Raw genomic sequence first — 25,320 nt, forward strand, 5'->3', positions numbered from 1 at the left:
TGCTATTCATAGACGCATTCCCACACGTGTGGTTAAACCATTCTCTTCTGTCAGCGGGCCTATATCCTCAGAATATCTAGAGATAATGTGTCCTCTACTCTGATTGGCCGAGTCTCATAAAGTCACACCTGTGCTGATATAATACTTAAATATTAACGTTGTACAAATTGGGAAAATAACTTAATGGGACTGTGACTGCTTCCACTATGTCAGCTACAGACTGTGACTGTGTTATTCCAGTGGTGGAAAGAAACTACATTTACTCAAGCACTGTGTTTAAGTACAGTACCAGTCAAAAGTTTGGACACACCTTCTCATTCAATGGTTTTTCTTTATTTTTATTTTTTTCTACATTGTAGATTAATATTGAAGACATCCAAACTATGAAGGAACACATATGGAATTATGTGGTAAACAAACAAATGCTCAACAAACCAGAATATGTTTTATATTTTAGATTCTTCAAAGTAGTTGAATGAGAAGGTGTGTCCAAACTTTTGACTGGTACTGTACATTTTGGATTACTTGAGTATTTCAGTTTTTCTGATACCTTATTGGCTACTTGTACTACACTTGAAAGGCAAATACTGTACTTTTTACTCCACTAAGCTTAAATGACTTTGAAGACTTTGTGCTTTTATTCAAGTCATAGAAATTAGGACTTGAACAAAAATAGTTCTACACTGTAGTAGTCCTACTTTTTTACTGAAGTAAAATAAGTACTTCTCCCACCGACTGTCTGAGTCACAGTCTGTCTTTGGCTTATCTTTCTTTAAATATCCACATCTCCCTCTCTGGTCTGCGGTCTCTTTAAATCCAGATCCAGAGGAGGAGAGCAGCGAGTCCTCACAAACTAGTCTGGCTCGCTGTGATTGCCCGCACTCAGCCTGATAAACAGCTGCTTACCATTTCGGCCACCAGAAAACTTTTTCTCTGAACTCCTTGAATAGTGTGTATGTAGTGTGTGTGTAGTGTGTGTGTGTGTGTGTGTGTGTGTAGCCTCCACTGCTCTTTGTCCGTGGATGTTCAGATATAGAAAAAGTCGGCACCGCTGGAAGCTCCAGTCCGGACTCCAGGTTTGCGTAATGCGTAATGCTGCGGCGTCCTGGGCTCAACATCTGGATTAACTATTTGGAGTCAGAGCTAGCGGCCCTTCACCCAAATCCGACTGTCTGGTCTATCTTTTATGGAAAGATCTGCCCTTTTTTTCTCTGGAATTTAACTCCTTTTGATACTCCCCAGTTTTGCGCATAGATTATGTATTCTTTAAAATGGGTGCGAACAATGGAAAACAGTATGGAAGCGAGGGTAAGTGCTCTAATTACCACTTTAAACACGTTTGAGTTCAATTCCACACAGAAATCAGCTTTTTTTTTTTTATATACTCAACAATGACTATCTGCTACAGTTTATCTCATAATCTAAAAAAAAGAAACAATGTGAGGTTTCTTGGGTCTGTAGCTTCCTTGACTTTGTCCTTAGACATTAGTGAGCTAGCCTTAAACTAGCACTATTCCCTTTATATCTCCCATATTCCCATAATGTATGTTTTATGTTTGTGGATAGATGAACGTGTGCCATACTCCATTCAAAAAATCTGTAAACTGTGCGGATATGTGCTGATATGGAGCTTAAAGCATCTTTTGACTTTAAATTCCCTACTTTTTTTAAAGATGTTACACATTTTTATTGTTCCTTCATACAGAGTGACATCTGGTGGTCATATTTTAAACACTTAGTACAGTATAAAATGTGAAGTTTAAACAAAAAATGCTTCCAGCCACTTTTTTTTCCCTTTGCTATGATGAAAATGTAGGAGGTGACAAGTCCTGTGAGATATTATTTGACATTCAAGCATGTCATTTAGTAGCAAATGTGATCTTTTAGAGTCAGTTTGAATCAAATATCACCTCACATAATCAGTCAAAAGGAGCTGACTTGGCAGGGTGGACAGTTCATCAGACGACACCTTAATAAGTAGCTTCATTTATGGATTTATTAAACAGTCCTTCCCTGCAGGTTTTAGTGAAGGCGGGTCAAAGGACATCAGTGTTTGGGTATGTGGGCACTTACTCACTCTTATCTTGATAAGAGCCAATTCCACAGATTTTTTCTAAATCCATTTGTTATCTTATTTGGCAGCCATGTTGTGCATAATGGTCAATGCCATATGATCCATAGGTAAACAAAAACATGTAGGAGCCAACCTGAAAGAACACAAAATGTAAAAATGTTTCAGAGCTTCTAAGGAAACAAAACTTCCTTACATGGTTTCTTATGGTGAGTACATGTAAAGGTGTGTCCAATAATAGCGTAATGTTGTAGTTAAAAAAGTATTGATGGTATTTATTAGCTCTCCTGCAACTACTTGTTAAGATGTTCTGTTCATAATAAGAATACAAATGTTCTCTCTTCTTTCTTAACGCAAAGCAACAAGCAATATTGAAAAAGATATTGCGTCAAGTATTGATCTATAAGTAAAAAACACAGTCATAAGTGATGTAGAGCTGATGGTCAAGCAGTCAGAAACATTCACTGTTCATCTCAATCATCTGTCAGATCTATTCAGAAAGCCAACTGGAATGCAGCTTAAATCACCTATGTTCTGATATTATAATAACTAAAATCCATATAAGCCAACACTCACATACCTATATATTGATAACATCTCCAAACATTCATTGATCAATGACCTCAGCAGTATATACACACAGTTAGATTCCTTCAGCCAGTACTAAAGATACTAGCCTTCGTATTACACTACCTCCTCTCTCCCCCCCGCTGTCTTCTTCATCTAATCCTCGACATTACTTATTCAGGAAAAAAAAAAAAGTATTCCAACTCCGCCAAGCACTATTATTTCTGCCTCCAGATCCGAGATGTTTGTATAAATAACATTCCAGTGAGCTCTCTTCCTAAGTCAATAACTGCAGAGAAAAGGATTGGAAGTCATGATGTTAAAAATAACAAGTGGACCAGCTCCACCCAGGAATCCAGCCATGTCAGGTACATGAACAGATCCCATCCCAGATTTGAGTCTTCCTCCAGCTCAGATTGCAACATTCCAAGTTTTATTTTAGTATTAATGCTCTCATTAGTTAGCAGGCATTAGTCAGGTGGGAAATATGTGAGGTACTCTCTGCAGTTTTTATACTCCTCTAGTGATTCACAAGGTCTTAATGCTTCCTTTCATGGCAACATAAAACACAGGAATTATACTCCAAACTCAGTGTAACTAGTGAAGGAATGCACTTATTGATGATGTGATATCCCCAATTTAAAACCTTCATCTTTTGTAAGTTTACAAGGGTTGATTTGATGAGTCTGATGCTGGAGATATCCCCTTTATGATCCACCATTAATGCAGCTTAATTTTATGGTTTAAATGCAGGGAAACATTTTGAAGAAAAGTAACAGATGAAGGTTTTTCAGAGGTTTCATAGTGGACAATGCACATTTTATCATATCACAGCATGATTGTTTAATATCTCAACACTCACAGATATTTGCCATACTTAAAAAAACAAAACATTGCACCTTTAAGTTAGAGTCCTTAAGATTTCATTATTAGTTGATTTGGTGAAGCTGCATTGTAAAAAGCCAAACAAAAAACAAACTCATGTTGGTTTTAGGGCTGCAACTAATAATTATTGTCACCATCCATTATTCAGTTGATTAATCGATAAATGTTTTTCAATAAAAGTCAGAAAATAGTGACAAATGTCCGTTTGGAACCGAAGGTCACATCTTCAAATGTCTTGTTCTGCCTGATCAACGGTCCAAAAACCCAAAGATATTTCACTTACAATCTTAGAGGAGTTAAGGATTCAGCACGTTTTTTCATTGGAGAAGCTGAAAAAGAGAATATTAGCATTTAAAAATTCTAATATATTAAGTCATTTTCTAAATAGTTGAAGATTCATTTTCAGTCGATCAAACAATTGACTTGTATTTGCAGGTTTTGCTGTTTAAATGTAAAAGTCATTTTTTCTGCAATCGAAAAGTGAACATTTCATAGTATTCATGGTACCAGCGTCTTTATAGAGTCCAAGGCCTGCATCTTAGTTACAAGTGCAGAGCTCTGCATTCCGTCTGTCCACATCTGTTTTCAAGTGTGATTCCACAATTAATTACACACTGGTCACAACTATGCAGCAGCCCTCCACCAACACATTACATAAGCATAAGACAGGAAGCAGGAGCTTTTCTCAAAGTTGCTTTTCCATGAAAGGCAGAAAACAATCGGCCTCGCACAGATCCACACATGCAGAGGAAAAAGAATCCTGTAACCAGCTAAATGTTAAGATTGGCTCGTATTTCCAGCTTTGTGCTTCCTGCTCTGCTTAGATATTAGAAAAGTGGACATCTGCAAGCTCCTCATGAATTTCTGAGCCATTTTCTCTGGGCTGAAGGAGTCGTAGCAGATGTGCAGGCTCTGTGATGTCACCGCGAAATGTCATACCATTTGAGCTGCATTGGTTTAAAATGATATCACATGTGTCCGTGTGATCGCGTGTCTTTCGTGTGGCTGAATATGGAGTCACCGGTTGCATTTTTATCTCCCTACACCAAGCTTTCATATTTACGGCCTGTTTCGGGAACTGTCTGGTCTGTTTAGGTGGCTGCACTTGATTTGCATGTGGGTGTGACTGTTTGTGAGTACCTCTTCGTGCTGGGTGAAAGGCGCATACTAAGTCTCAGGAAAAGCCACAAAGCTGCATTTATGATCTGAGAGGGGAATGAAACGCCATAAACAACTGCTCCACAGGCAGCCTGCAGTCACCATGGCAGTCCAGCCTTGTTGCACCCCGGCTGCAGAGGCACACATTCAAAGAATAGCTCTTTGAAATGTAGCACCCTCGTGTTACTGTGCAGAAATCTAAATCTAAAGCAAGAGTTGTAAATTGCGTGAACGTCATAAAAAGCACTTGCATAACGGCAGATTTACAGACTATGTGACCTAAGAAGTACCCAGATGATGATACATTCTGTTATAATCATTAATTAAAGCAGCTACAGTACGAGGAACTTCAATTTTGGGTTGATTTTGGCGGTCCCTGTGGACAAAAGTGGTAGTGTTTTTCTAGCACCAGAGTCCCTTTAGAAAACCTCAAATTTTACTGCAGCAGGGTCTGACAGTCTGCTCTGCTCAGTCCTGGTTCTGGTTCTCCCAGGCCTCCCTTTTCTCCAGCAGCGTGGTAGCGGTGTTTGCTCCCAGCAGCGACGTGAATCTCTGCCCCTGGCCGGAGGAGGAGGCACTTCCGGACGGGGTGCTCTCCTCTTCCTGCCAGAGCTCCGACTGCAGGTCGGAGGCGGCAGCGAAGCCAGATCTTGATCTGTCCGCAGGGGGATGGTCTGGAGGGCCCACAGGAGTCTGAGCTGAAGGAGGTGCTGGTAGAGGGAATTTGGAGAGACTTTATTCTTCTTCCAAAACATCAAAAGAAACGACACTCACTCAAACAAACCAGCAGAGACTTTGTGCATGTGCCAAGCCTAACCATCATCCAAAAGTGAGGAGCATAAAAGTCATGAAAGCGGAGAGCGATGGGCTTTATATTTCCTTACACTTCATACCTCCTTACTGTATCACATAAATCATGAAACACCGTATCTCTGACGGACAGGAATTGAGCATCAAAAGTGTTTTCCGAACAGATTTTCAAAGGTTGTGCTGTAAAAAACGATAAATCATAACTTCAGTTTTTCTTCTTCATTTTAAAGTTACTTTACTGAGTCCAAGCACTTTTGTTTTTCTTCCCATTTCCCCTGCAGGTAAAGGGAGCTCAAGCATCTCTTCTGACATAAGTTCGAGCACAGATCACACACCAACCAAAGCTCCAAAGAATGTGGCTACCACCGAAGGTAAGGCATCTGGTGCTCATTAACCAAACTCCCCTCCCTTCTTCTTCTCCTTCTCCTCCTCCTCCGTCCTCTTCATCCACTTTCTGTGCTGCCTATTTTTGGAGAGAAAAACCTTGCTTGTTCCTGGGATAACCCTAAACTGAAAACAAACTCACAGCTCCAATCAGAAACCAAAGGCATTTTCTTGGGCTTTGTTTGAGCAGAAGAAGAAGAAAAAAAACCCCCAACCTCTGGCTTCTCATTGTGGAAGAATGCTTATCTAAACTGTGGTCGTATCAGGCTCAAAGCGTTGCCAGGGGAGGGAGGTAGGAGTGCTGGAGAGAGAGGGATTTTGCTGGAGAAGGTGTGGGGAGTAAAAATGGGAAGAGAGAGCTTCACCTTCTGTTGTTAACTCCTCTCTCCATGCAGCTCTCCGGCTCCCTCACGCCTCCTTGCACAATCTTCCAACTCCTGGCACACCGACTCTAGCAAACCGCTCCTCTTTGTTGGAGTATGTATGCGTACCGAATGTAAACTGTGTGCTCAGTGTAATGGTTCAAAAATACTTTGCAGCTGACAGATGCCGTTTGAAGCCCCTCTGTCAGCAAGCCTGATACATTTTTAACAATCTGTCAGTCAAAGCAGAACTTTTTTCTTATTGTATTTAAAAGAACAGAACAAACTGTCTCGGTCAAAGCTCAGAAATGTTCCGCAATGCCAGGTGCCATGTCTTTTCCAATGCAAAGCAAAATTCTCAAGGAAATCATAGTTTAATATGACACACATTTCATTCATTGGTTTAAGATTTCAGACCACATGGTGCCAACCAAACAGTATTCTAATGAAAGCATTTATTTTAATGATAAACTTGGCTGCCAAGCAAAATCCTGAAAAAAAAAACTATTTTCACAAGCTTAACCATCTTTTTTTTTTTTTTTACGAGGGGGTCCTCGTCCTTGTTTTTTTTGTTAGATGTTAATAATAAAACTCCACAGGGCAACTATAAACCTAGAAGACAATATTTATCTGTATTAACTTCACAAAAATACAATCTATAAAGTACAAACATTACTACTTCTACTAAATCTATTCTCCATTTAAACCCGATTTTTTTCCATTTCAGCCAACAAATTGAAAACACAACATGGACACATTAGCTGTCAAAGATGATATAGCTCATGTGTTAGCAAACTTATTTTCACATCCAGCAGAGACAGAGCAACATGAGAGTTAATTTACAGTCTTGTTTCTGAACGTAATCCAATACTCTCTCTTGTTTTTGGCTCAGTTTTTGGTCTCCACCACATCCTGAGGAAAATATCTGGCTCTTTAGCTGCTTAATGCTACACAATGTTCATCAGCTAGTTTGTCTGTGCGCTATTTGGAGCTGAACAGATAGGGTGTAGTGGGTTTATAAGAACTTCTTGACTAAAAAAAGACAATTGGTGGTTCAAAACAATAAAACTAAAACAGCTGAAAGACACTAAATCAATCTGTGGAGCTGAGATGAACAGAGGTGGATGATAATTCACTGTGGGTTTATTACTAAGAGCAACTTCTTCCACATTACCCACAGTAATTTGATCCTTTGTTTATGTAAGAATATTGATTTGTGCACCTTTAAGCATTTCAGTATAGCAGACTAATATTCGTTCGCTTTATATCAGTAAGAATAGCAGCTCATTTACAGCAAACCAGTTCTTTACTGTCTTAGGGAGTGTGTTAAACTTCAACGGAAATGTTGAAAAAGCATGAGTCAGACCGTGAACATGAAATCTAAGAACCCAGTGAAGCAGTCATTGATTTTGATCAAAAACTTTATCAAACCCCACCACAGATCCATTATGGCCTCTCTCCCTTTGCGGTTTGGTCTCTTTCTCCGAGCTGGCCAGTGACTCACCGACTCTTTTGCACGCTCATGCGAGTACTCTTGCCTCTTGTGCATTGTCACCACCTATCTTAAATTTGCTCTGGCGTGATGAATGTAGTATTCTTGTGGTTTCGGAGCTGCCCACAGTAAAACAAATAGCAGCTACAGCCTGTGTTTTCTAACTGTCACTCAGCTGAAGATTTCACAGTGTTTCTCTGAAGAGAACAAAGAGGCTAACTCCTCACGACACATCGGACGTGCTTTTCATGCAAGATGTCTGTCAATTGGTCTGTTTCAGTGAGGTTAATTCCCTGATTAACCCGACTAAATATAGAGTTTGGTGCACCATCCTCCTGTGGTTGTGCATCAGGAAGAGGCTGATGACGCATTTGATTTTGCTGGAAATGCTGACTCACTTAGATCTGCCCATTGACGAGCTGCTGGAAGTATGCAACCGGAATATTTTGGGGACATTGATAATGGTCCTGAATGTGTCCACTTGGAGAACAACCTGTGCAGATAGAAATATATCGACATTCCCTACCATAAATTCCTGCCTGTGTTATGACTGAAACCGTTATATATTTTTTTTCCTCCATGCTAAGTGGGAGTAATTACATGGTCTAGAACCGCCACGGCCACAGTCAAATCCCCCCTCCTTAAAAAGACACACACACACATACATGCATTTACCACATTCACACACTCACAGTGGCAGATCACACAGTCCTTGTCCACCTCGTCCTGTGGTCCACTAAACTAATCAGGAAGCAGTCTGGGCTGTTTCCCCACCACACGCTGGGAGTCTTCATATTAGGGCCTCGCACAGAATCCCCATGCTGCAGCCATGTCACCGCTGCTTTAATAAAGTTGGTAAGTCAGTCAATCAGTTAATTAATCAGTAAGTTAGTTACAATACATTTAAAAAACAAAACATTATCCATACATCTATCTACTGACTTTGAGGAAACTGGTTTGATGCAAAATTTTAAACAAATACAGAAGGAAGAAAAATAAATGATAAAAGCCAAAGTGTTTATCCCCACTTTTTTTTTTTTTTCTTATGGGAAACAACACTTTTGGTACCCAGTGAAAGGAACAATTCTAAAATTGAAATGGCACATATCAACCTTTCTTCACCCAGACTGACATTCCATCCAGTTAGTTAAAGTTTTGATTAATTTGAACCTAAATAGATTAAGCAACTTTCTCTGTCAAATATGACGTTGCAAGATGGTAGAAACCAATATCACAGTATGTTTGAAAAAAAAGGTATAGTTTCTCAATGTTGTCACCTGAAGGAGCCCAACTGATATTTAACAAACTGATGTTTAACTTAACTTAGCTTGAAATTATATTTTGGGATAACTGAACCATACAATTGCACTTAAAGGCGCTATATAACTTCTGCTGTACAGCGACCACAATTGCTACGATTGACAGTTACGAGATAATGGCAAATGTAAAAGTGTTGTGTAACAGTAGCCCAAGTAGAGAAGAGTCAGCAAACTGTCTCAGTAATGCCAGGAAAGTGACACAGCAATATCCACCTAAAGTTAACTAACATTATCCACCAAAAGCTGCAGGTCATACCAGACAAAGTAAGGTTGCATCTGCGAAAATCCCAGGTTGTATTGAAAAGTGCTTTAATGCTGATGTATTCAGTTTTTCATTTTTGAGAGAAAGATTGTTATTTCCTCTTTCAAAAGACACGTAATCTTCCTTTAAAGCCGTATGTGTTGGATTCAAACCAAAGCCACTGAAAACGAGAAATATTTCATTTTTAATCAAAATTTCTGTCACCAGAAGAAACTAATATATGCAATAATCACCTCAGAACTGTTTACATAGTGGTTTTAAACTCAATGACCCATAATAACGAATTATATCAGCCCTTATATCAGCATACAGATGGAAAGTAGGCCATTGCCTGTAACATGTGTTTCCCCCAAAATCAACAGTTGGACGTTACACTCATTCCGCTCCTGAAAACAAACCGAGTCAGGCAGTCATCTGGCAGACTTTTGCAACGTGTCTCTGTTTTCATTTATTATTTAGACGGGCTTGTGGCGGCCTGACCCAATTGCTTATTAGCCGCAGACTGAAAGGCACAGTTCCTGGACAGTAAATCCTTCCTGTGGGATGAAACTGAGTATCTCCCAGCAGGGGTTACACTGGGACCCTGTCTGGGCCTCAGGGTTTTTTTTGCCGAACTCAGGGGTACCGTAGGAATGTGGCCCAGACATGGCGGGAGCAGAACTGACAACACCCTGAGATGTTCGGCCTGTGTGTCGTCACTCTCATCATCCTCCTATATCAGCTGCGCCAACCTTCAGACGTAACGCAGACTCAAAGCAGCCGTGCTTTAGGGGGTCAGGTCGGCTCCTTCACCCGTTCATAATGGCACCAGGAAGGTAGTTGAGGAACAGCGGGAACAGTGGGAACAATGAACATGCCGGCTTCCTCTCTGTCTGCCAAGGACCACAGAAACAGTGATAACAGTGAAGGGAAAAGCTGACTGTGTCCTTCCACACCAGAAAGCACTGCGAGATTACACTGTAAACACTCAGGATTTATGTGCAGTTCTCGGAAAGCAGATTAACATTTAGATTTTTCTTCTTTTCCTCCATAAAGTTATTACAGCTTTAGTAATTAAGTAAGTCGTTAATGCCAGGATAAGACCACACGGTATCAGGCCAATTAGGGCAAAGTCAGAGCTAACCAATTTTCAAAAGTTCAGATCAAAAGATTAGTACGTTTTTTTAGTATTTTTTTCCTCAATTTTAAAAAACGTCTAAAAAGTGCATAGTAAACATGTTAATGGAAACCCTGCCTGTTTGTGACCTTTATGTAATTGAATTTAAAGTGTGAGACCTGAGTATGAAGTAATATAAGATACTGAAAAACACTACAAAATTGTAAATAAATAATGTGAAAGTTAAAACAAGCACATTTAAAAAGAAAGAAAGAATGCAAGCAATTATTGGTCAGGGTTACATTTTCCTGCAAATATGGCAATAATACCATGTGCCTCCATTCGTTTACGTCCTTTGTCACCTTCTGTCTCTTAAGCCACTTTCCCACCTTCCTCAAACCCGTTTTTTTCAATTCTCTACCTGTCCACCAGATGTTCCACCGGCCTTCATCCAGCCACTCCCTCCTGCACTGCAGTACCCTCCTTTCCCTGCACTCCCAGTCACCTCACCGACCCCGCCCACCTGCTCACCTGTTCCCACTTTCCCTCATCAGCCCTGCAGATATTTAACCAGCCCTCTCCCTCTGCTTTTTGCCTTTGCTTTATTGGCTCAGTATTGAGATATTTGAAACTTTTGGGGTTTCTTGCAAGCTCCTTTGGATGAATTTTCCATGTGTCTCCTAATATTCAACTTTGTGAGCAAGAAAAACTTGCCCTGACAATGCATTTTTAAAGATCCAATAGATTGATGATAAAAGCATCAGTTGTTTCAACAAGTGCCTCAAAAATGACTTAAGCTCACCGTTAAGTGACAAAGCAGGATGTTAGGTAAAGTTGTATTTTTCACACGGTAGCTGTTTGTTTCAGCACAATTGTTTCCTCACCGCAATCACACGTTTATTATTGTATCCATGACGACCAATCCCCTCTTACCTTGCCAAAATAGTCATTTTAAGGGATCTATAAGGGACTTTTATTTTGTGATGATTTTGGCGGTCCCTGTGGACAAAAGCAGTAGTGTTTCTGATCACCAGGGTCCCTTTAGAAAACCTCTTATTTTACTGCAACAGGGACAATCTTCACAGTTTGCCCTGCTTACTCCTGGTTCTTGTTCCCCTGCATGATTTTGTCTAATTTTGTGTGGAATCAGACCTGGTGGCACCGATGGCGAGGATTAAGAAAAACTTGAAACGACAAATCTTCTCTCTGATGGTCTTGTTTACTTATAAAGGTCAGTTAGAGGTTTCATAACCAGTTAAAATTTGCTCACAGTAACCTACTTAGCAAAGGAAATGCTCGCCACACCCACTCAGGTGTTTTCAATTATTCTGGCTAATAAAACCCTTTTTATTTGGCTGGATAATGATGGACTTACAAACTCTAATATAATAATCACAGCATTACACACTCGTCATATTGATCAGTCTTGGTTCACAGTATTCCCACTGGAGGCAGGGTCATCTGTGCAGTCTAAACAGCCCCTCCTCAAAGCCCCTGTCTCCAGCATGTTAATATATTTTGCCCTCCCAAAGGCAACAAATCCCTCACACTTCATCTGCAAACTAACCTCACGCGCTGATGACCCGTTGGCTCGTGTTTACTCAAGCAGATATATAGTGTTTCACTGTTGATTTTTGCCGTGCCAAGTATGAAGGAGGCTGCAGCGAGGTGTTTGTGTGTGTCATTTCCGTTGGGACATTTTCACGGCAAATAAGATTTAAGTTGTTATCCTCCACTTATGTCGTAAATGTAACTTAAAAAATAAAAAAAAAATCTTTCATCAGCAGTCATTACTGCAGTATATCTTTAAAGCCAAATATTTCTGGGCGAACCTTGAGGTGGTGTGACAAATTTATCTTTGGGTGAAACTTAACGCTGCATTTGTTCTGCTGCTCTACATTTTTTGGACTTTCTCACACAAGGTAGAGAAGTTTGTTTGGATAAAAAAGCATCTGTTTTTTTGAAAGGAAAATGTTTGGCACGTGATTGACTATTTTATGGATGATTAGAATAAGTTGTGTTGTAATTAGTTCTCATTTTAATGCGGAGGAATTCACATCCATTAGAAGTTTGTACTCATTGAATGCAGGCAGTGTTTGTGGAGGAAAAGTTACTTTTCAATATTCTTTCTTTGGACTAATGCAGAAGCCTGCAGTTTTTAAGACTTTTTCAACAAGCCTATAGCAATTGCATTGAGAGATATTAAATAGATTTACTTCTAATCCTCATTGGAAACTGCCTTCGTAGAGAGAGAACACAGAGAGGCGAAGAATGCCAATGCTTTTTTCCCCCCAGATTTTCTCCATCAGCTGTCCTCGCTCCTCCCCCCTTTCCTTTCTACCGCTCTTATAGAGCCATGAAATCTGAGCGAAAAAAGCACTGAACAAGGCGGCGAAAGAAAAAAAGAAAACAAGTGAAAGCAGTTTAGCGACGGAGATGGAGGAGGAGGGGAAGGAGAGGCCGATCTCATAACTCTTCTCTGATTACTGCTCGGTCTTCTCATTCTCTGTCTCGGAGAGGAAGTGCCGGCCCTGTTGTTGTGAATGCCATTTCCCACAACAGGGTCGCATTTTTTCAGTTCTACTACAGCAGCGTGTTTGACAGGAGTTGGGAAAGACGCCACCTGGCCTCCAAAACACTACGCTTGCTTCCTGTAAGATTTTGGCCCGCAAGTAATGTTTTTACTGCGATACACCTGGGTCTTTGGGCTTTTCATGTGGCAATATGAGCTCAGTTGTGGACCAGCTGAACTGACACATTGGACTTCCCCTCCCCTCTTTTCTTTCTGTGGTTTGTTTCATTACGTAAGCAGCAAAGTGTCAGTTGTGGCTAAGGTTGCAATGGTACAAAAATGAGGGGAAAACTTGAGGGGGTGTTGGCTGGAAAGATTTAACCAGAACAATTAAATATGAAATAATCACTCTAACAACCATTTTTGAGTGTGCGAATAACACCTTAATCTTTTATTTGAGGCAAAAAGATTTGTAATTTCAGATGGAAAAAAACATTGGTTGTCAAGGACCAGAGCTATCAGCGTTAGGTCCAAGCTAGCCATCACAAAACCTGGACATTTTAGTGGCTAAGTTATTAATAACATTTAAATACAAACGCACGTACTAGGCAATCTTCTTAGTGACTTTTAAAGGCCTGAAAGTGGCCTAAATTAGCAATATATTTGGTTATATAACCTAGTGTCTAACCTCAGGGCCAGCTATTAGCTTACATGTTATCATTTCAGGGACATGCTAGCGCAAGTTAAAACAGCTTTTTTCTTTATTTATGTTGTCAATTTCGCACTGCATACTACACCCTAGGATTCCGCTCTTAGGATTGTACATCATTCCGTTATTCATTCGACTATTTTGTCAATATTTTATGTGAAATAAGGTCTCAAAGCTAACAGAGGTTGTTTGTTTATTATGTTCGTTAACATGACAACATGTTACACATAAACACACATAAACAAATAGCTTGACATTTTGTGAAATATGCCTCTTCACTGTCTTGCTGAGACTAAGATGAGAAGTTTGATACCACTCCATTTTGGTTAATAGGAAGGAATAGCAAGCAGGCGGCTAGCTTAGCATAAAGACTGGAAGCAGAGGGTAAACGCTAGCCTAGTTGGACGTGCTAGGTTGCAAAACCTTGCCTACCAGCACATCTAAATTGTCCAAATTAAGACAAATTGGGGCTTTTTTTTTACTTTGGACAGAGCCAGACTTGCTGTTTCCCCCTGCTTCCTGTCATATGCTAACCCAAGCTAACACCTGTTGGCTGTGGCTTCATATTTAACATAAAATCATGAGTGATATCAATCTCTTCATCTAAGTTTTTTTTCGCATTAAAAGTTGCTAAGAGGATTGCAAACACAATTTTGATGGACTAAAACATTTCATTAGGTGGCTGTCCAGGACTGTGATATGCAGTAGGCCTATCCTGCACAATGGCAACTTTGTTCTTTATATGAATATAAACCCAATCACTGTTTATTTTGTTTAAAAAAACAAGACTGTGCTGATAAATAGGTTTTAAAAAGCACTTTGAGTTCTTCAATTTCCCTTAAGGCACTTCTTTGAGACAAAACAACCTCTTTCATCAAGAGTTTAACCAAAAGTTCCAGCTCTTCCCTTGTTCTGTTGCTTCAACCACATGAGATCATTACATTTGCTCCTCATCACAACCAAATCAACCGTTTAGGCCAGCGGTCTCTTTTCCATTCCCCGTCTGATGTGCAGTTTCTTTTTTGCTGTCTGCTGCGTGTAGCCAGCGTTACCCTCCTGAGTCATTTAACATGACTGTCACTCTGCACTCAAACTCTCCACACACACTAATGCCAAAAAGGATAAAGTGTACAGAACGGCATTTCATGCACATGACTTTCTGCAAAAAAAAAGTCATATTTGACATCCTGATTTAAAAACCTGTAAAACTAAATGACGTAATGTTGAATTTCGATGATTTACCAAAGGCCAGATCAGTTTAGCATGAATCCAAATTGCTTTTTGGAGTCTGAACTGCCATCTCTATTCTGGAAAATGTGTGCTGTGATGAATAGACACGCACAAATGCTCATTTTTGACTTTGAGTGGATCACGCCTTTTAAATTTGGCTTTAAGACATCGGTGCCTCTGCTGTCCTCCTCAGCGGAGGATTTATAAAGTGTCGAGGCCAGCGCGTGGAGACGTTTGTGTCTTTTGAACTGACAGAGGGGCTCTAAGAGGCGGAAAAACTCCCCTGAGGAAATTAGTCGTGTTGCGGAGGAAAGAGCGTAATAGTTCCTGGCTCACTTGTAGCCGAATCTGTTGCTGCACAAGAGACTGAGTGAGTGTGAGAATAGCTGCAGTCCAGGAGTAGTGGAGTTATGGGGGTTGTGTGGAGCTAAGGAGTCTGTTTCCTGTCCAAGTGTGCACATTGTAAAGGAACCAGAAGGCCCCATTGTCTCTCAGGTTGCCCAGTGACGTAAGACCTTCCTGCAGTGAAGGCTTCGCTGATAGCCCGGCCGCCACACTGTACGGTAATATCAACTTCCATGTATTCAATAAAAACCCAAGACAGACCCAGATGTTTCTTGTCCCAGGAGTTCTCTCACAGTCGGATGTTTCCCCTTTAAAAAAAACTGGAGCACGTAACCGTTTAGTGCTGATAAATCAATTCTCTTCTTCTCAAATCCCTCCTGCCCTGGTTGTTTTTTTACTACCCGATACTCGTTCTTTTACCCCTCTTGTTGTTGATTTGAATTTGATTTCCTGACTCGTGAGTAGAAAATGAGCGGCTCTAATTTCCTCACGTGCACCACATCACGCTGTCACAGTGCAGCTTGCAGAGCAGGAACATGTCACAGGGCTAATGGCATTGAGGTAATGGATTGGTCTGTTCTGCCAGATGTGGCGGTAATAATCCTACGAGCTCCGGACAGGGTCTTAGCAGAGCTTCACAGCACCGCGAGATCCTGAAAAGAATCCCTATAGCTTTGGTTTATGACCAGACTGCGTCAAACTCTGGATTGACCCTGCTAGTGCACTTGTCTCCGTCTCTGCTAAAGTCTGCAGACTCTTTTGCCAATTTATCTTCCCTCTCGCCCCTATTTTCTTTAAGAGGCCCCTTGAATCTGTTTTTGTGCGTTACTTCAAAAAAAAGAAGAGTTTTCTGTCATTAAAGCGACATCACTCCCAACATGCAGCTGCATCCTCCTCATCACGCAAGCATCTCGTCCTCTCAGTGATCACTTCCATTGATTTACATTAAACTTGTGGTATCAAAGCATGATCCAGATGTGTCTCAGAAGTAAGTTAATGTTAATGGGATCCTGCTGTGCCACTGCTGCAGATCAGCTTAGATTTGGGTATTAGTGGCAGCGATTTCAGCCAAGTATGCCTCTCTGTGGCTATATGCACATTCAAAATGCATGAGTTTCTCTTTCATTTCACCACTGTTCTGTTGTTCTTTGTCCAGGGTAAAGACCAGATGTTCCACTGTTTCTCCTCTGATTTCCTAAAACCAAACTGAGTCTCCCACCATCTGCACTCACAGTTCCCTTGAAGAGCATTTTAACAGCTGCATGGTATCTGTTCTGTTAATGATAGGTTTGCAGCGATACATAGATATAAAACAAGACACCACACTGGTTGGCTTGTACGGATTCCAAAGTTTGTTCTTTCATGCTCAGAGTTTGGAGCTGCGGGTTTATGAACCCAACAAAAAGAACTCAAGGTTCCTTTGGCTAGCGTTTTCTAGAGCTTTCAATTGTTTCAGATGGTCTTTATTAGAGGAGTTTGCTTAGTTGTCATGGAGATAGAGCTGTTGTCCATAGCACTTCTAGGACTCCTTATGTCTTGAACTTAATTCTTGACCTTGGAAATTGTAGTAGACTTATAGCCTGATCAGACAAAATGCAAGGTGCACCAAACTGCCTTTTGTTGCCCAATCAGATCTTTTGTTGTTGTTGTTGTTGTTGCTACCAAATGAGCGCTAACGTTAGCTTAACACACACTATGAACTTTACACTTCTTAATAGTTAATAGCACAGTACAGTTTAATTATATGAAAACAACTTACCTGAAATTTGCCTCCAGGCCTTATATTTTCTGTTGAGATCCCACAATCCCACAACCCCAACTCAAGAGACACTTGAGACACGCTATACAGTTGAAGTTCTGAAATATATTAGTATAGTAAGTGGACCTTAAGTTTGTCAAGAGTTGACTGCTTCACATCGAAATGGATTATTGAGAATATTGGGAGAGTAGTTATACGAAAGTCATAGTGTTTCTTTTTTTAGGAAAGTTTTATTTAGAAGGCGCGTATGCAGGTCATTGATTTTATTACAGATGATGAGATTTGAGGATTTTTCTCAGGATGAAAAAATACTCTGCACCTGATGAAATGCTTATTTTGTATGAGTAATATGGATTATTGTATCATGCTTGACATTTTTTTGCATTCATACATCATTTTCTACTATAGAGAACAGAGTATCTAATTGCAAAATTTGGAAGTCCTCAAAAACATCTGTTGATTGCAAATACATCATATTGCATCATCACATGGACAAAAAAGGCTTGCACACTGCTTAAAAACTACTCAAGGTTCTTCAAAGGCAAAAAAGGCAAAACTTATTTCATATGAAAAAAAAGTAAACATTTCAATCACAAGATAATTTACAATCTCAAAAGTAAATTTTGATTGGATAAACAGATGCCTTACTCAGCTAGAAAACAGATCGATAACACCTGGGCGTTTCTTAAAGAGACCCAGGTGCTATCCTTTCAAAATCCAGCGCAACCAGGCTAATCTGCAAAGCTGTCTCCATTTAACTTTCCACCACCAGCTGTGTGGAAGTGTGACTCTGAGAGAAGGGGAAGGGGGAGGATACAGTCTAATTAGTAACTCTTGTGTTTCTCCGCTTGGAGCTCTCTTCTGATCAGTGACACATGTAATTACGCAATTTGGAAGTTGCTCCTTAGCCAGTGGCAGATGAGTTCATCTCCTGCGTGCAGAATCCATCGTGTTAGCCCAGACTTGGAAAACAAAGAAACGCATCCATCAAGACTCAAGCAATGTGTCTGTGGAAAATCAGATTTTTTCCTGCGTGGCGAGACTTTTGTAGATCTTTGCCACAGGGTTGACACTTGAATTCAGTTTTTAACTGTAAATATATGATCTTATATTGTTAATATTCTTATTATGTAATGAAAAGGCGACCCGTTGGCCAAAATACACTGATTTCATACATCTCTGTGTTGCATAGTGTGTGGTTTCCAGCCCTTGTTGGATAATTCCACAATCACCAGGTATTAACTCAGGAATCTGGCAATATTCGCAGTGTACTTGAATAAACATAAAAAAAAGCCTCAGCACCACTACTGTCATGACATATTTGGACAGGTGTGTGAAATTCGAAATAAATGAGGTGTTTATAAAAACCTGAAACCGTTAAATCCTTAGTATTAAGATAGAAAATGCACAGGCCAAGATAAGCTAGATGAGCTCAAGTAAATAATCCCACACATTAAAAGTAGAACTAAGCATAGGCAGACCTCCCAAGAATGTGATGTATTAAACCTAAACTGAGTGTAGACTCTAACACGCGATGCATTTTGAACTGCTGCACTTGTAGTTTTGCTCGAATCTGAATGCAAGTGAGAATTTTGAAGGTACATGAGAGAGCGAGTTTCAAAGTAGACGTGAATCGGTGGACATGTTCCCGAGAGGGTGAGTCTGTGTTTGTCATCAGAGGCGAGGAGGGAGGAGGACAGCGTTGGGGTCTGGAATAGAGATCTGCAGGACGGTCGTAAGGACTGTGTCACTGCCCAGCTGTCAAATCCACATGACAGGCAGGATGCGGTCCATTCCTCATGAAGATGCTGACATACGCTGTGTAGAACCAGCCGACTGGCGGTCGTGAAGCCTCCATTAACCAACACGGTTCAATCGTGGTTCAATCTACATGACTGGGAGTGTAGGTTGATAACGTGTTGATAAGAGTATATCTGTGTAAATATACAGGTAACATTGGGGAACTTTTGCAGGTAGCAAAAGTAAAGGTACACCTAACAAAATAATCTATTCGAATACTACACTTCAAACTACCACCTCAAGTTGACTATCAACATCAACTCACACAGGCACCCTTTAGCATCTCTGTGGTAACACCGGGCTTTCAACTAACTCTAATGAAACACATCCGTGTCATTGTTAGAGGATCAGAGCAACTGATGTAGTATAAAGAACAAGAAAGCCCACTTAGAAAGAAGGTCGGGGAAACACGGACATTCACCGAGGAGACCACTGTTCATGTCCCGTGTGACTTATTTTACCTTACTTTTGTTACTTAACTAATAAACATGGCGTAGTTAAGTACCTTAGTTGCAAAAAACGTTTCCTAACCTAAACCACGATCTTTTCCTAAGTCTAACCAAGTAGTTATGTGGCTTAAACCTTGCCAAGTAAACCTAAAAACTAAGAAAACCTACTTTTGAAGATTATTTTGAAAGACACTATGAGTGTAACGATCGGAAACTGACACGTCCAAACTGATGCTAGAGGGGTTCCTAGAGCGTCAGAATTTGAAGCGCCACAGACCAATCATCTGTGGAAAAGATCATTTGGTATTCTTCTAATTGTTTCCACTGCATTTTGAATATTGCCTTTTGGAAAAACAGTCCTCCCTCAAAACACTTTCTGTCTGTATTGTAAGACTTAGTGAAGAAAGGTCGCAATATAAAGTTATTTAGTTCCTAAAAAGGTTCCTAGAATATATTTTTCCCTCTGTAAAAGAACAAAACTGATACACTGCCTTTTGGTATAAAAGTCTAAACTTCAAGATTTTCCCTTATCGTCATCAAATAACTATTCGACTCAACATACAGAATAATTACTATTTTGAAAGACAATAACACCAGATTTTATTGCCTATAAAGCCTGAAGACTCACAGTTGGACAGCTGTAAGTGACATCATACTCGTGACTACTTGAAATGCTTTTAGTGATGACTATCAATCCAACTGAGCTCCTCCAGTTTGAGGGGTGTTAAGGCGACGCAGATATGATCAGAGAAGATCACTCAGTGTCCCAGCGTGACGGGGTCGACTTCGGGGAGTACGATCCCGACGCCCCTGGATTATGAAGCGTAGAGCTCCGCTGTCTCACGCCACGGTGATGGTATCCAGCCACACCGCTTCTCACAGCTGCATCTTCAGACAACCAGCGCACATCTGTCAGGAGGGCCTCAGTGTTTACAAAGGGATAACCGTACAGTGTCAACCCCAGCACCAAATCCCTTCAGCTGGCCGCTTTGAAGCCGTAAAGTTCATCTGATGGAGAGGCCCTGTGACACATTTTTTCCCAAACATCCAAAAACATGATAACGACATCCATGGAAACTCCTCTTCGTTGATGATAAAAGCCGGTGTGGCTATGGCACCATCGTGATGCACTTTTTGACCCCTTTTCTCAGCTTTTTAGCCTTTTTTTTTTTTCTTATTCTCACAAAGAATGAGTGATCTCAAACAGCAGCTGTAAAAATGTGGTGTTAGTCCTTCAGAATGAATCACTGAAGAGTCTTGCAGCAAGAAATTCATCATAGTTGAAAAAAGGTGGATCAGTGTCACCGCAGACAGTGGCCTCAAGGGTCCAGAATGCAATGCAGCTACAATAAATGTTGTTTTTTAAAGGGGGAACTCCACCAATTTAACACATATGCAGTCTGTTTAAAAGTACTTTAAACAGACTGCATATGTGTTAAAGAAAGTTGTATAAAGCCTTTTGTTGGCTACATATGGAGCATCAAGTGATGTCAGTTTAAAAAATGAAACAAATTGGTGATGTGGAGTTAGAGAGAGGTGAGCTTCCCAGACCTTTCTAGGTGCTAGTTTCTTCTTCAGGCTTTTTAAGTAGCTACTAGCATAGCACACGAGAATCGAGGTGGTCAAATTGCATTGTGGGGGATGTAGGCGCCAGGTTTTGATGTGGAAAATGAAATATCTCTGGTTCTGCTGCATAGGTTTTCATGCTTTTTTTTAACTGTCTATCTTGGATCCAACAATGTTGCAGAAAAGCAATTCTGAATCTGTTGCCAACTCTTTAAAGGAGAACAACTCAGTATGTGTAAACAGCTGCAAAATGTCTTCTGTGGCTCTGAACGCAGCTTTGATGAGTCATGAGAAAATAACCCAAGGGTTATCTCAGTTAGGGCTTAGAGACTACAAGCCTGCATCTCAAACTGGGTGCATGGAGTTCAGAAGAGGTTCATATTTAACAGGCAGGGAGGGTCTAATGAAAGGACGCTGTAGGTTGCATTATGGGAAGTGTAATATCCTTTGTTTTTGCTATGTGACCCAATTAGTCACCTGCTGCCTTAGGCACTATAATGGAGGCGGATCCAGTTTCTTTGTGCTATATATATAGAGTTTCTCTTCTTGCATAAAAGTCTGGACATTCATTTTGAACATTCTTTTCTGTCTCATTCGAGTCCCCCAACTTTATGTCAGTACAATACTAAATCGCTGGAGTACCTCTTTAAGATGCTAAGCTAGTTTTTTTTCTTGCATGGAAACTCTTTGCCTCTAGGTCTTCCTAAGAGGATCACCATTAGCTGCTCTCTCCACCTCTGTAAAACCCAAAGATGACAGTACAGTTACTGTGCTTTTAGTTGTCACAAGTCATTCTCGTAAATGTTAGAAATGAAGAGTGAATGACTTAAGGAAAGTACAGCAAAATGTTCCATTGGAAAGTTATTTACTGGAATGTGTTCGACATCATCGATGATGTATCTGAAGGTGGATTTTCCTTTAAGAGAAGTTGGTTCAGTCTACTGCTCACTGAAGGATGGGGTTGAAGGCGGATCCAATTCACAGCTTGCAATTCGGAGATTAAGAAACGATAAAGGGCCGATGCTGCTGTGAAAAAAAGTACAGCATGTTAAGAGTTCAAGTTCAAAACCAAAAGGTTTTTTTAAACAAAATAAACTTTTCTTTGTCTTCAGATACTGACTCTGCCCTTCTCTTTTCTCACCTATCTTGTCCTCCTCTTATTCAGGTTTAGACTCCAGCACCCGGACTCTGAGCACCCCGAGCCCCGGTCTCATCCTTCCATCCAAGTCCTCCTCCCTCTCCTCACCTGCCCTCTCTAGCAACGGCCATGACACCAACTCCTCCTCCTCCTCCTCGGCCCGCGCCGAGACCGTCGCCGTGGTCCACTGCCAACCCGGCACCCACACGCGCTCCCGCCAGTCCAAAAGCCACCACCACGCCCCCGTTGACCTCCTCCCCGACCACGCCCTCCTGCAGATCTTCTCCCACCTCCCCACCAATCAGCTGTGCCGCTGCGCCCGCGTGTGCCGCCGCTGGTACAACCTGGCGTGGGACCCGAGGCTGTGGGGCACCGTCCGGCTAACCGGGGAGCTGCTCCACGCCGACCGCGCCATCAGGGTGCTGACCCACCGGCTGTGCCAGGACACACCCAACGTGTGTCTGACCCTGGAGACGGTGGTGGTGAACGGCTGCAAAAGGCTCACCGACCGGGGGCTGCATGTGGTGGCCCAGTGCTGCCCGGAGCTGCGCCGCCTGGAGGTCGCTGGCTGTTATAACATCTCCAACGACGCCGTGTTTGAGGTGGTGTCCCGCTGCCCAGGCCTGGAACACCTGAACCTCTCAGGTAAAAAAAACAACATACTCCTATAACATCTAATGGCACGGTAATGGTCTCTCAGTTTTTATTACCGCTACCCGACATCAAGCACAAAAAAATTCCTCTCCTCAGTCGTTTCTACTAAAGCTGGTGAAACCATTAGAGGAGCAGGAGAAGCTCTGCCAACCTTAAGCTCCCATGTGGGAGAAGAAAAAGCTTTCTATAGCCGAAAGCAGAACTCACCTCGACGTGAGTAAGGAGAACGGTCTGCTGCTTTCATTAAGGAAGTGACACAAATAACATTGACTTGGACAGTACTCTGGTGGCGGAGCAACGTCTGCACCATTAGCACCAGGAAGTAGGCCCTTTGTTGTAAAAATAGCCTACTTGTGGCTCCTTTTTTTTTGAGGGGCACAAAATAATGAAATTCAAGTCTATTATTTCAACTGGTAAGAACATCAGCCTTTGATTATTTTTCACCACAATTTTGGTTTTCTTGGAGTTGTTTGCACTCAAACAGATTCATGCTTCTTGTTGCAGGCGTGGAGCCAAATACTGCAGGTTTTACTCTGGCGCCCTCATGTGGCCAATCAGAAAACATTTTCAAAAGGGAAATTGTGTTAAAGGGAGCGTTCACATTTTTTCAAGTCCGTTTTAAAAGAATGCTCACATGCCAATTTGTAAATTGAAACAGCTTTTGCTTGCTGTAAACTTTCCCCCTGTTCAAACTAGCAACTGTGAAATCCCTTCCTATATATTATTAATATATTAGAATGGGGGCACAATACATATGTAATGCTTATATCAGGATTAAGCCATCTGAATTAAACAAATCAAGGGATAAACAGTCTTTTAAGATTGAAAGGCCTTTTCAAAATCAGTTTCATTGTTCATAAGGCAAACTAACTGTTGTTTTTAGACATACTTTTAATTCTCTGAACTTATCCTTTAAACAAATCAATCTACCTTGAAGAAAGCATCTGTTTTTGAGCTTACAACCTCTTCTTCCTCCTCCTCCTCCTCCTCCAGGCTGCTCCAAGGTCACATGTATCAGCCTCACCCAGGAGGCCTCTCTCCAGCTGTCCCCTCTCCACGGCCAGCAGATCTCCATCCACTACCTGGACATGACCGACTGTTTTTCCCTCGAGGACGAGGGCTTGCGAACCATCGCCTCCCACTGCCCCCGCCTGACCCACCTGTATCTGCGCCGCTGCACCAGGCTGACGGACGAGGCCTTGCGCCACCTGGCTCTCCACTGCCCCTCCATAAGGGAGCTCAGCCTCAGCGACTGCCGCCTGGTGGGGGACTTCGGCCTGCGGGAAGTCGCCCGCCTGGAGGGCTGCCTGCGCTACCTGAGCGTGGCCCACTGCACTCGCATAACCGACGTGGGCGTCCGCTACGTGGCCCGCTACTGCCCGAGGCTGCGCTACTTGAACGCCAGGGGTTGCGAGGGGCTGACGGACCACGGCCTGAGCCACTTGGCCAGGAGCTGCCCCAGACTCAAGTCCCTGGACGTGGGCAAGTGCCCGCTCGTGTCGGACAGCGGGCTGGAGCAGCTGGCCATGTACTGCCAAGGCCTGAGGCGAGTGAGTCTCAGGGCCTGCGAGAGCGTGACGGGCAGAGGACTCAAAGCTCTGGCGGCCAACTGCTGCGAGCTGCAGCTTCTCAACGTGCAGGACTGCGAGGTGTCGCCGGAGGCTCTGCGGTTTGTGAGACGCCACTGTCGCCGGTGTGTCATCGAGCACACAAACCCCGCTTTCTACTGAGACGAGGCTGGGGGGGGGGGGATGGGGGGGGAGATCTTGGACTGGTCCTCTGACAAGTGGATGTTCTAGTATTCCTGCTATGGAGTTCAGCGGCCGATGCGTCAGAACTGGTTGTAAACTGGTGTGCAATACTGGCCAGAATTTTGTCTCTTTGTATCCAAGGTGGCTGTTGATGCTGAAAATACTTCCATAGACTGTATTTAACATATTTATCTGTAAAAAAAAAAGGCAGAGAAGTACAGTATTTCAGCATATTACGTCTTCACACAATGTAACAACATGCTACAACACTGAGCACTGGGTACAGTTGTGTTACCGCATAACAGCATTGTTATATATATTTTATTTCAACACCATACGGCCCTGAAACATAATCATTATCCTACAGTACTGCATCTATTTATAAACAGCGAGTGTCTTCAGACTCAACCACTAAGAATGTAGCTATACGAAGCAGCAGCTAAAGCAAAACATATTCTCAGTTTCACTTTCTTTATGTTGCATATGCACTTTATGTGCTGACAATCACTTAAACTGAGCTCAAAGTGTCATCATGTTTTCATTTTCTGTAAAGTAAAACTATTAGCTGGAGAATTTTTTTTTCTAAAAGCCAAATAGAAACAAACTGTTGTTGAGATTAGTAAACAAAGAACACATTGCTGCTATAACTGTGCCAATAAACTTCTTTAAAAGCCGCCTCCACAACTGTGAGTGTTTTACTCCAATCCTTGTTGCAGTCTTAACAGATTTAATCGTGCACATTTGTGAGTCATTAAGGTAACTAAGGAGTATCCATGAATACCATATATGGGTGTTTTAAGGCCTGAAGTGTGTGGGATCAAAGGGCAGTGCTTCCTGCTTTCAGGCCATTGGCTAAAAGTAAACCTTCTTGTTTACACGCACCTGTCCTTCCACCAAAAAGATATCATGCATATTTATATACTTTGCACTTTAATATTGAGTTGTTCGATAGTCTATAAGTCATTATTTCTGCAGCTGCAGTTCCTCTTTCTGTCCTAGCT

General features: G+C 41.7%; 1 protein-coding gene across 1 annotated transcript; it reads left to right on the top strand.

Moving 5' to 3' along the window:
* Positions 1-972: 972 nt before the first annotated feature.
* On the top strand, positions 973-24,305 carry si:dkey-192l18.9 (F-box/LRR-repeat protein 7). Its single transcript, XM_054623178.1, has 4 exons — positions 973-1,308; positions 5,773-5,862; positions 21,942-22,559; positions 23,562-24,305. Exons 1-4 carry the CDS (start codon positions 1,272-1,274, stop codon positions 24,296-24,298), a joined length of 1,482 nt encoding a protein of 493 aa, XP_054479153.1. The 5' UTR covers positions 973-1,271; the 3' UTR covers positions 24,299-24,305.
* The last annotated feature ends 1,015 nt before the right edge of the window (positions 24,306-25,320 follow it).

Source organism: Anoplopoma fimbria, chromosome 21 (genome assembly GCF_027596085.1).
Source record: "Anoplopoma fimbria isolate UVic2021 breed Golden Eagle Sablefish chromosome 21, Afim_UVic_2022, whole genome shotgun sequence".
In the NCBI taxonomy this organism is placed as follows: domain Eukaryota; kingdom Metazoa; phylum Chordata; class Actinopteri; order Perciformes; family Anoplopomatidae; genus Anoplopoma; species Anoplopoma fimbria.